This window comes from Neophocaena asiaeorientalis, unplaced genomic scaffold (assembly GCF_003031525.2).
Source record: "Neophocaena asiaeorientalis asiaeorientalis breed wild unplaced genomic scaffold, Neophocaena_asiaeorientalis_V1.1 scaffold264, whole genome shotgun sequence".
In the NCBI taxonomy this organism is placed as follows: domain Eukaryota; kingdom Metazoa; phylum Chordata; class Mammalia; order Artiodactyla; family Phocoenidae; genus Neophocaena; species Neophocaena asiaeorientalis.
Genome location: NW_020185332.1, coordinates 2,305,391 through 2,317,698, shown reverse-complemented (window position 1 = coordinate 2,317,698; position 12,308 = coordinate 2,305,391). Strand labels below are relative to the sequence as shown.

Here is a 12,308-nt window from a genome sequence, read left to right as displayed (position 1 = left end):
TTTTTTTTTTTTTTTTTTTTTGCTACCTTTTAAATTTTGGAGTGTGACTATGGTATCTATTCAAAACCATTTTTAAATAAAATGAACATGTCAGGAATGTTCACTGTGATGTCATTTAAGAGTGAAAATGTGCAAGAAACATCTAAATTTCCATCAACAGTATGTATAAATTGTGGTCAAATCATGCAGTGACATACTTGAGCACCATTAAAATAAATGGGTTAAGCTCTTCATGTCAACATTGATAAATCTCAAATTTGTAATGTTAAGTGAGAAAGGTAAGTTATATACCCAGCATGATCCTATCAATGGCAAGTTTGAAAATATAGTAAACAGTGGTTTTCAACTATGATGTTTTATTCTTTAAAAAATAAATCTGTTGCAAGTATAGCACAAAATTTTATAAATCCATTGAGCTGGGTGGTGGGTACATGAGTTTTTGTTTAGTTATCCTTTGTATTTTTTTAGTGTATTTGAAATACTGTGTAATTTTTTAAAAGTTAGGAAAATGTGCCTTAACTGGACCATGGAATCTTTGCAACCATTGCCCATCCTAAGGGGCCCTGTTAGTGTTGTAGGCAGTTCCCGTGGAACTATTCCAGCCTAATGCTGTTAGGCCCACTGGGACCTAGAGCACCCCCTAAACCCTCCTACTGGAGCCAGAATGCTACTCAGATGGAAAATACTCTTCTCAGTGGCCAACAGCATTTCTCTTGTCTATATCTGAGTCTTCTTGTCTTTCAGGGATGTTGGTGGTGAATGTAACATGGAGGAACAAGACTTACGTAGGTACACTTCTTGACTGCACACGACATGACTGGGCACCCCCCAGGTAAGCACTCTACAGCTTTTTAGCTTATGTTAATCTGAACCACCCTCATCAGTGATCCCTTATACCTTTATCCTGTTAGAATTGGACAGCTTTTAAAGGACAGTTATGTTATAGAAACAAGGGAAGGCATTATATTCATCTGGCATTCAAGAAGAATAAATCAGTGGGTAGGAATGGTGAGAAGATCCTATTTAAGCCTTTATCTGGAATGACTGAATTCTGGCTTCTACCTACAGTCACCTTGAGACCAAGGCCAGAATCTGACTACAGGTGAATAAGCATTCATTGATGATGTTTTTTGATAGCAGCTATCTCTCAGAAGTTTAAACTCGAAAACATCTTCAGTTTCATAAACTCCACTAGACAGTCTGGGTTTCACAAGGACCTTTTCAAGTTGCAGTTGGCCGTAAGACTGATATTTCAGTGAATAGCACCTTACGGCTTGTTCCTAATATTAATTTCCAGTTTGTCAGGGTTAGGGGAACCCAAATCTTGGGGAATAATTTATAGTTAGTATGTAGATAACATTCTAGGAGCTCACCATTTAATGCAGTTACCATGCTTTCAGAAGTTCCTTTAACAAATCATATTCACTGAAAATGATAGTTACCATATGGACAGTTCTTCTGGAGGCTGCAGCTACACTGGTTTGAAGATAGCTTTTTTTCTTAATAATATCCTGTTGTGTCTGTCATTTGCCAAGGTTCTGTGACTCTCCCACCAGTGACTTGGAAATGCGCAATGGTCGGGGTAGAGGCAAACGCATGCGTCCCAACAGTAACACACCTGTCAATGAGACAGCCACAGCCTCTGACAGCAAAGGGACCAGCAGTAGCAGCAAAACCCGAGCAGGAGCCAATAGCAAAGGCCGTCGGGGCAGCCAGAATTCTTCGGAACATCGCCCAGCTGCCAGCAGCACCTCTGAGGATGTCAAGGCCAGCCCTTCCTCAGCTACTAAGCGGAAAAACAAACCCCTTTCAGACATGGAGCTGAATTCTAGCTCAGAGGACTCCAAAGGGAGCAAGCGTGTCCGTACTAATTCCATGGGCTCAGCCACTGGCCCCCTCCCTGGGACCAAAGTGGAACCCACTGTTCTAGACAGAAATTGTCCTTCCCCAGTCCTGATTGACTGTCCCCACCCAAACTGCAACAAAAAGTACAAGCACATCAATGGACTTAAGTACCACCAAGCTCATGCCCATACAGATGACGACAGCAAGCCAGAAGCAGATGGAGACAGTGAGTACGGAGAGGAGCCCCCCCTGCATGCAGACCTCGGGAGCTGCAATGGTGCATCTGTGTCACAGAAAGGTTCCTTGTCCCCTGCCCGCTCCGCTACCCCCAAAGTTCGGCTCACAGAGCCCCACAGCCCTTCTCCTTCAAGCAAATTCAGCACAAAAGGCCTCTGTAAGAAAAAGTTGAGTGGGGAAGGGGACCCAGATCTCGGGGCCTTATCCAACGATGGCTCTGATGATGGACCCTCAGTAATGGATGAAACAAGCAATGACGCCTTTGAGTCTTTGGAAAGGAAATGTATGGAAAAAGAAAAATGTAAAAAGCCCTCTAGTTTGAAACCTGAAAAGATTCCTTCCAAAAGTTTAAAGTCAGCCCGGCCCATTGCCCCTGCCATCCCCCCACAGCAGATTTACACCTTCCAGACAGCCACCTTCACAGCAGCAAGCCCAGGCTCCTCCTCAGGCTTGACCACCACAGTGGTCCAGGCCATGCCCAACAGCCCCCAGCTGAAGCCCATTCAGCCCAAGCCCACTGTGATGGGAGAACCTTTCACAGTCAACCCTGCCTTGACTCCAGCCAAGGACAAGAAAAAGAAAGACAAAAAAAAGAAGGAATCTTCAAAGGAACTTGAAAGTCCTCTGACCCCTGGGAAGGTGTGTCGAGCAGAAGAAGGCAAAAGCCCATTCAGGGAATCATCAGGAGATGGGATGAAGATGGAGGTGCTCCTAAATGGCTCCTCAGACCCCCACCAGAGCCGACTGGCTAGCATCAAGGCGGAAGCTGACAAGATCTACAGCTTCACGGACAATGCTCCCAGCCCTTCAATTGGAGGCTGTAGCCGCCTAGATAGCACTACCCCTACCCAGCCCATGACCCCCTTACATGTAGTGACCCAGAACGGGGCTGAAGCCAGCTCAGTCAAAACCAACAGCCCTGCATACTCCGACATCTCTGATGCGGGGGAGGATGGGGAGGGCAAAGTGGAAAGCGTCAAATCAAAGGACCCTGAACAGTTGGTTAAGGACGGGGCCAAGAAAACCCTTTTCCCCCCTCAGCCACAGAGCAAAGACTCACCATATTACCAAGGCTTTGAGAGTTACTACTCTCCAAGTTACACACAATCCAGCCCAGGGGCTCTGAACCCCAGCAGCCAGGCAGGAGTGGAGAGCCAGGCCCTGAAGACAAAAAAGGATGAGGAGCCTGAGAGCATAGAGGGAAAAGTGAAGAACGATGCCTGTGAGGAAAAGAAACCAGAGCTGAGCAGTTCCAGTCAGCAGCCCTCCGTCATCCAGCAACGTCCCAACATGTACATGCAGTCCCTGTACTACAACCAGTATGCCTATGTGCCCCCCTATGGCTACAGCGACCAGAGCTACCACACCCACCTCCTGAGCACTAACACAGCCTACCGGCAGCAGTATGAAGAACAGCAGAAACGGCAGAGCTTGGAGCAGCAGCAGCGGGGACTGGATAAGAAGGCAGAGATGGGCCTGAAGGAGCGGGAGGCAGCACTCAAGGAAGAATGGAAGCAAAAGCCGTCAGTTCCACCAAGTCTCACCAAGGCCCCCAGCCTGACAGACCTGGTGAAGTCAGGACCCGGGAAGGCCAAGGAGCAAGGGGCTGACCCTGCCAAATCAGTCATTATTCCCAAGTTGGATGACTCTTCCAAGCTCCCCAGCCAGGCCCCGGAAGGACTTAAAGTAAAGCTGAGTGAGGCCAGCCACCTAGGCAAGGAGGCCTCTGAGGCGAAGACAGGTGCCGAGTGTGGCCGACAGGCAGAGGTGGATCCAATACTCTGGTACCGACAGGTAACTGTTCTGGAAGGAAATAGAAATACCGTTTGATAGTTTTTCTGTCTTCCTCACAAATCAGGGCTGTCCTTTTGTAGGGAATCAACAGAATACAGATTTGCAGAATAAATCTATAATTTTACGGATTCTTTACTTTGGTAAATCATTTTAACTTTTTTTGTTTGTTTCTTATTTATCTTTGGCTGCGTTGGGTCTCTGTTGCTGCACGCGGGCTTTCTCTAGTTGCATCGAGCGGGGTCTACTCTTCGTTGCAGTGCGCGGGCTTCTCATTGCGGTGGCTTCTCTTGTTGCGGAGCACGGGCTCTAGGTGCGCGGGCTTCAGTAGTTGTGGCACGTGGGCTGTAGAGCGCAGGCTCAGTAGTTGTGGCACACGGGCTTAGTTGCTTCATGGCATGTGGGATCTTCCCGGACCAGGGCTCGAACCTGTGTCCTCTGTGTTGGCAGGCGGATTCTTAACCACTGCGCCACCAGGGAAGCCCTAACATTTTTTTTTAAAAAAAGCACTTTTTACACCAGTAAAAGGTGTTTTTCGCATTTGACAAGAGAGGCCCAGGCAAGTTAGCTTGATTTGTCTGGAATTACTTGAGACTTAACTGGCAGAGCCAGAACTGGAACCCAGGTATCTAGTGATTCCTAGTCCAGTGTTTCTTCCACTGTGTGGTTCCTATGGAATGAGTTAATGGTGGTCTCTCCATTTTTTAAAGTAGGCCAGAAGTACACAACTCACAGTGAGTTACTCTCAAAAAGGTTTTCTAGGCAGAGTTAGAACTAAGAACTTGGTCTTACATTTTGCTCTGTTCCTCAGACTTAGAAAGTCTCCCCTTCCCTCTTTGTGCCACAGTTAGACCACCCTCCTCTGAGCGGGGCAGCACCTGTAGCTCTCTGCCCCTGAGTTTGCTCTGAAGAAGGGAAACCACCTAAATATCGTTGGAAAGGGAACGGCTTCTTCTAGTCAAGGAGTCCTTTCCCCAGAATGCTTGTTCTCGCCTAGAGAAGACCCACTGGTGGATTTTCTCTTTCTTTCACCACATCTTATTTCCTTTTATGGGGGGAGGAGACAGGCATTTAAGCAGGAGGGACCAGAGGTGATTTTAAACAAAGGTCAGTAGAGGCCAAGATCCTGCTGTGCCCCAGATGTCTAGTATTATCTGCTCTGGTGTTTCTACGGGGACATTGGGCTTGAAATCTGTAAAACGCTCAGAGCTCATTCTGTGATTGTTGTAGGAAGCAGAGCCCCGGATGTGGACATATGTTTATCCTGCTAAGTACTCAGACATCAAGTCAGAGGATGAGCGGTGGAAGGAGGAGCGGGACCGCAAACTGAAGGAGGAAAGGAGTCGGAGTAAGGACTCTGTGCCCAAGGAGGATGGGAAGGAAAGCACAAGTAGTGACTGCAAGCTGCCCACGTCTGAGGAATCCCGCCTCGGGAGCAAGGAGCCCCGACCAGGTGTCCACGTGCCTGTGTCCTCTCCCCTCACCCAGCACCAGTCCTACATCCCCTACATGCACGGCTACTCCTACAGCCAGTCCTATGACCCCAACCACCCCAGCTACCGGGGTATGCCTGCCGTGATGATGCAGAACTACCCAGGTACGGCACCGAATTCCAGCTGCTGTTCCATTCAATGGGAAGGTAAATGAGGCACCGATTTCGAATCCAGAGTTTTCTTGCTCAGCTCTAAGGCTTACTGAGGCTCAGGTAGATGACAGCTCTGATTTGAATGTGGCCTTCTGTGAAGTGGGCACTAATCCTGAGCTCCTTGAATGACCCCTACTTACAGTCTGTGGGACCACTTCTCCCTCCCTTGCACTAGCTAGAGGGTTGACTCTACAGTCAATTTTTATGGGTAACTAAAGGCAAAACCCCCTCTCTACCAGAGCAGTCTTCCCTCAGCTGGGATTTTCTAAACACGTACTCTAGGGACTCCCCTGGTGGTCCCAGCGGGTACAGGTTCAATCCTTGGTCAGGGAACTAAGATCCCACATGCCTCGGGGCATGGCCAGAGAAACAAACAAACAAAAACACATACTCTCTACTTTTGCAATGTGCTCTAGGCACTGTGGGGAATACAAAAGAAATAGCGGAAGACTAGCTCAATCCCCTCAAGGAGCTTACAACTTAATTGTAGCAGGAGAGAAACGTGGAACAAATAAAATTCAACCCAGGAGAGTGCCTGTATTCATTTGCAAAATTGTGTTTAGCTGTAAGGTCAGGAGGCAGTTGGTGAGGGGAAGAGCAGTTTGAAGTCATACTGGGGGTAAGTCCAGCTAGAAAGATTCAGTCTGGGAAAGATAAACTCTTTATACTGCCATCCATGAGTTCTTGGGGAGGGAGGCACAAGGTAGGAGTTAAAGTGTTTTTTAACTTGTTAGAAGAAAAGGCTCACTTTACTCACTGATCTCTGTTGCCTGAAGAGCCATGTGGGATGCTTCTGGGGTGGAAGACTCTTTCACTTCTTGGAGCTCCCACCTCCCTATAGGAGAGCAGCTGAAATAGGCTTGATATTGACATTATAAGGCAAATACTAAGTAGGACACTTAAGCTTTTCAAACTGAGATAGGAAATTGTCTCATCCTGTAGTATTCCCTTCTCCTGTTACCCCAATCCTTCTATATAAAAACAGTTGTTCTATTTGATGAGTACCTGCTCTGTGCCAGGCACTGGACTAGGTGATTTATGTACATTATCTTATTTAATCTTCTCTGTCATCCTATGAAATAAGTATTGGTATCTTCATTTTGATGGTCAAGAAACTGAAGCTCAGAAGGTTAATTTGAGCTAATTAATTTGTTAATTTTGTTCAGGGTTACCTAACTAGTAAGTAGAGGAAGGATTTGAGCCCAAGGACATCTCCATATCCAATATCTTTCAAATCCTATGACTGTATCACCTCTCCAAGATGAATCTGAGATTGGGGCTCTAAGGAAGTTGGTTCCCCAGAAACTGAGGGCCATGTTCCTAATATCCCTTAGCTGTTTGCCTCTAGAGCTCAGTAAAGGAAGTACACACTGAGTCTCAGCCTGAAGACACTGTGGTAGAAAATATATCTCAGCCTGAGCCTCACCAGGCTCACTGAAGCAGAGTTTCTTCTCCCTCTCCCATTTCTTTGACTGCTTTATTTCTCTTCCCCAGGTTCCTACCTGCCTTCCAGCTACTCTTTCTCCCCGTATGGCAGCAAGGTCTCAGGGGGTGAAGATGCTGACAAGGCACGAGCCAGCCCCAGTGTCAGTTGTAAATCCAGCTCAGAGTCCAAAGCCCTGGACCTCTTGCAGCAGCATGCCAGTCATTACAAGAGCAAGTCTCCCACGGTGAGGGAAGTGCAGTGACACTGACTGTTGTCAGAGACAAATAAGGCCAGATCCAGGGTCTGGGAGAAGATGGACTAGTTCAAGTCCTAACCACAGTGTGGTTTGGCTGACTTGACAATAGCTCTGCCAGGCACCTCCTTGATTCTTAGGTGACCTGCATCTTTAAGGAGTTGTAATGTGGGCTCTGGGCATCTTGCTTTCATGTATGTGTCTCACAGTAGAGCTTTTGTGTCTGCTTTCCTTTCCAGATAAGTGATAAAACTTCTCAGGAGAGAGATCGGGGAGGCTGTGGGGCGGTTGGGGGTGGTGGCAGCTGTAGCAGCGTCGGGGGAGCAGGCGGGGGTGAAAGGAGTGTTGACCGGCCCCGAACCTCCCCTTCTCAGCGCCTGATGTCCACACACCACCACCACCACCACTTGGGGTACTCATTGCTCCCAGCACAGTACAACTTACCCTATGCAGCAGGTAAGCCTCACTTCCCCACTTCCTATCCTTTCTACTCCATCCCAGTAGCACTGCCCACAGCAGGGGGCCCCTGGCAAGAACCGCCCCCCCCCCCTTTTTCCCCTTGAGCGTCTCATCTGTCCATAGTCCTAGCCTCCTGCAGACAATCAATAAAATCATGACATTTGTTTCATCCCTTGGAGCTTGGGGATTCTCAAACTCCTCCGGAAAATTGGCTTTGATATTCAGAATAAGGAGCAGGTGTTCCCACAGCCAAAGAGTAACAAGCAACTGAAAAACAGAGCCTGACTATCTATCCCGAGCCGCTGTATCTATCCAAGTATCAGATTTCCTTCTGTCAGCACCCCGGAACTCAGTGGAGCTAGGAATTTAAGGAGAAGCTCTTCCCAATACCCACTCAGCTGGCAAAAAGGCAGAGTGCTTAAGGGGAGGGTCTGGGAGTGCCACACTAACACATCCTCCTTCTCACTCAGGGCTTTCTTCTACAGCCATTGTTGCCAGCCAGCAAGGCTCCACTCCTTCACTCTACCCACCCCCCCGGAGGTGAGAATGGTAAGTAACTTTTTAATTTGGGGCAACACCTAGAGAGCAGGGATAGGTGATACCTGGATCACAGAATCCCTGCAGAGCCACGGTGAAGGATAGCTCTGTGGGCTGTGGTCTGGAAATGGCGGAACCCTGGGCAAGCCTCTTGTATAAGTCTCCCATGAAGCCATCTGTCTCTGAGAGGAGCTGTGGAACACGTCTTCCCTAGCGACCAGGACTGGCCTCCTCTGCAGTTCATTTTCTTGGAGCACCACCCTGTGGTTCTTTTTACCAGCGGGCTGAATACCTGGTTATCTGTCCATGTTTCCCTTGCAGAAAGAACACCAAGTGCCCGGATAAAGTCAGCTTCACGGGCCCAGACTGGCTCACCCAAGGAGGTGCTGGAGGTGCCATTTAGACATCAGTTAAATGGTATTGATCATCCTGTTTGCCGTTCCCACCATGACTGAAGGCAGACCCTTGGTTATCTCGCCTCCACCAGACCCCCGGACTCCCTGACCCTCCCTCTTCCTCAGGAGCTGGAGAGCCGGTACTTAGCAAAAATATTTATTCTCTTGGCCACAGTAGTGACTGTTGTGGCCTCTGTGGAGGTGAAGGCACGGGGAGCAACCAGGGGAACAGGGCCTAAGCCCAGAGAAGTCACTGGTCTGTTCCCCAAGCCCCTGGTCAGCTGCCGGAGCAGTACCAAGCCCCCCAGGGAGGGACCCCCGAGCACTGGGTAAGGTCTGAAGACAGCACAGCAGCCATACCCCTCTCACCATCATTACCACCATCACCAGACCCTGCATCTCCCCAGTGGTTTGGGCCCTGGGAACTGGCAGCACATGGAGGGATTAGAATCTCAGGAAAGAAATTGGGGGCTGTTTTCTCTGCAGTTGTGAAAACAAGGTCTTCAAACATGAAGACTTCTCCCGTCTCACATGAGCACATGTAAACGCTCAGAGCCCAGCCTGGAAAGGGAGACCAAGGCATTTGCCCCACCGTGGCCTTGGGCTGCCTGTCAGGCAGAGGGCCAGGGGTCCCAACACCAGCACAGAGCTCACCGGGGATTCCGGGCGAGAGCTTGAGCTGGAGCACGAATTGGAGTCTGTGAACTAGAAGCTGCAACCCCACTAAGCCCTGCTGCTGCTTAGCCCCCACTCCTTGCCCTTTTCTCACCTCCCTCCCGACCCCTTGGTGCCTTTCCCAGGGGGATCCCCACACTGATCTCTCCTCTTCTTTTCCACTGCTTGGCTCTTAAGGCTCAGGCAGGTAAAATAGTCTCCCCCAGCGTGGGGAGCTTTGGAGTCTGCCAGGTCACCTGAGCACAAGCCAGGAGGCAGGCCCTGGGAGCACCCAGCCCTTCTAGATGTCCTGTCCAAGCGGCCATCTGAGTATCCTCCTCATCTAGGGCCACAAGTCTATACAGCCCAATTTCTCTGTACACAACTACAAGACTTTATGTAGCTCAACCTGTAACCCCATGTGTGCCAATATAAGCCGTGTTTTTTTGTAACACACTTTTTTGTTTTAGGGGCTACTGACCATGGGAGATTATCTATTCCTTAGACCCTGGGATAACACATGCAAGCCATTATTCCTTGGAGCTACAGAGTGTAGTCAGTGGAGCTGTGCTTTGAGGCAGAGACATTTCTCTGCTCTCCTTAGAAATGCAGTCCCAGTCCAGGCTCTATGCTGTGTCACTGGGAAAGTGACAGTGATTTGGTAGCTTTATTGGAGTCACTTCTTCCCCAAGGTGTGGGGAGCTTTAGCTCTTAGTTTTTGACGTGTCATCCCTTTGTCTTCTTCCTCTCCTGTCTTTCGTTGACCTTGTGGATTGAGAGAGAGATGAAGACTGACAGACACCAACCTAGGTTAGAGATGGGTGTTTGTGACCAGAGTGCCAAAAATGACCATTTAAGAGCAGGGACTTGGCTCTGACAGTTTGGGGCATGGAGATGAAAGACAGTAAGCACAATGCCCAGTGGAGGCTGCGTTCCAAGATCCCCAGAGCCCTGTTCTAGAGAGGCTTAGGGTCTTTTGCCCAAGAGGAGCCCCTCTGACCTATAGACCTTTCCTCTAGGTTTCCATGTCCTTGTTTTTGTTCAAGTTGGGTTCTGAGCCCTCCCCAAAACCCCACTGATTTAGACCTCTTAACAGGCCCCAGGCAGCCTCCCTTCCCCATTCAGTCCTTCTGCCTCCTGATGCCCCAGCAGGCAGTGCTCTGAGCAGTGACTTCCCTTTTACCCATGGAGGTCGTTGGTGTGGACACCTTCATCCCACCTGAATTTCAGCCTGATTTTGCCCTCCCAGACTCTGTCGGGTGGAGCCAAGGCCCATCTCTGTTCCTGTTTGTTTTTAAATATTGTTGTGTGTTTTGTATCTGGCGCTGGCTTTTACAGCGTGCTCTGTACATATTGTGAAGAAACGGTTTGGAGTCATTTTCTTTCCTGTTGGGCAGGCATGGCCCCTTTCCACTTTGTTCTGTAACAGAGAAGAAGAGCTTCTGTATTAGCAGGGCATCCTTGGGTTCTGCAGAAGGGAACAGTTTTTTCTTTTTTTTCCTTAAAAAACATTTGGCTCTTTGATCCTTATATCCAAGTCTCCCTTGAAAGGCAGGAGCTGAGCTGCCCAGAAAAGCAGGTAAAAGGCGCAGTGGCAGAATGGCACTGCCTTCGCCTGATCCCTGATCCTCCTGGTCCCCGATCCTTGCCAGGCCCAGTCTTCCCTCCCTGAAGTAACACAGAACAGCAGCACTGATGGATGAAATAGAGACCCTTAACGAGTACTGAGTGAAGGGTTTGCTGTCCGCCCCTAACCTCTCTCCATGGGGAGAAAGAACACAGAGGGGGAACCTGTGGCACCCATGACCTGGTCATAGGGATGAGACACTCAAGGATTCCCACCCACCTTACCCCAGCAAAGGCTGGAAGTGTTGGCTGCTAAGGGCCGAGACCACCAGGCCAAGGCTCTCTCTGAGCTACCCCTGCCCAGTTCTTTTGACAGACATTGTTCCTCCAGGCCCCACAGAGAAGCTGGAGGGAAGAAGCCTTGTCCCCAGGTAGGACAGCCATGGCCTGGAGAGCTGCTCTTTAGGATTCACATCTGCTTCTTCCTCATTTAAGCTGTGCCAGTTCCCCTCATCCCCTTTCCCTGCCTGTACATGTATGTATACATGTGTATTTCCTTCTCTTACCTCACCCTCTCCACACATCTCAAGGTCAAAGGACCACATGCAGAAGGGTTAAGACGGCACCCCATGAAGTGAAATGATGCTTCTTGAACCTCTTCTCTCCAGGCTCCAAGGTGGGGGTGGAAGGGCTTGGTCTCGGGAGTGGGAGGGTAAGACTACAGAAGGGCTAGAGTGTTAACTGTATACGGGCTTTGAGGTCACCCACGCCACTTATTATCCCATGTACCCTACCACCATCTCAGTGTCTACTCTGATGCCCCCAAGATTCAACTGGGCAGCTAGCTGGCCCCATAATTCTGGGCCTTTGTTATCTGTTTTATTATTAGGGCATCCCAGGAAGCTTTCCGATGATCCTCTGCCATGGGCCCCTCCTGGGATCAAGCCCCTCCCAGGCCCCGTCCCCAGCCCCTCCTGCCCCAGCCCACCCGCTTGCCTTGGTGCTCAGCCCCCCATTGGGAGCAGGTTGGGGCGAGCTGGAGGCCCGGGCTGGAGGGGCAGTGTTGCTGTTCATAGCTTTTGTTCCACTGGCATTGCTCTGTTGGATTTAATTTTAGTCTTCCTGATTCTTCCCTTCTGTAAAGTGTACATTACCAAGTTCCTTGTTTTTTTATATATATATATATAAATATATATATATACATACAAACTGTACTCTTTTTGCCTTTGTACATTCAGGCAAGAAGAGAAAATAAATCTTTTTAAGAGACAATCACAAATCTGTGAGGGCTGCTGGTTATTTCTCCTGGAGTTTGCTGCTGAGCTGCCTCCTCTTTCCTCCTCACTTTTCTCCCTCAGCTTTCCCGATCTTCCTGGTCCTGCTCCTGCTCCATATGCATCCTCAGCTCCACCTTCCCTGGCTGATGGCAAGCTGTTGAATCAGTGTCCAGACTACCTGCCCTGCAGCCCCTTCCTGCCCAGCAGTATTTTCCAGCTTGGC

At 49.3% G+C, this 12,308-nt stretch overlaps 1 protein-coding gene across 4 annotated transcripts in view; it reads left to right on the top strand.

Moving 5' to 3' along the window:
* Window positions 1-12,087, top strand: part of ZNF609 (zinc finger protein 609) — a 208,588-nt gene extending 196,501 nt beyond the window's left edge. For 2 of the 4 annotated variants that reach the window (XM_024735131.1, XM_024735134.1), the window contains 7 exons: window positions 745-832; window positions 1,536-3,876; window positions 5,104-5,512; window positions 7,013-7,188; window positions 7,437-7,653; window positions 8,127-8,205; window positions 8,515-12,087. In XM_024735131.1, coding sequence (XP_024590899.1) covers window positions 745-832; window positions 1,536-3,876; window positions 5,104-5,512; window positions 7,013-7,188; window positions 7,437-7,653; window positions 8,127-8,200 — 3,305 coding nt within the window. In that variant the 3' untranslated portion in view covers window positions 8,201-8,205; window positions 8,515-12,087. The remainder of the gene's footprint in view (window positions 1-744; window positions 833-1,535; window positions 3,877-5,103; window positions 5,513-7,012; window positions 7,189-7,436; window positions 7,654-8,126; window positions 8,206-8,514) is intronic. The other 2 variants (XM_024735133.1, XM_024735132.1) reach the window with 2 other exon arrangements.
* Window positions 12,088-12,308: the final 221 nt, after the last annotated feature.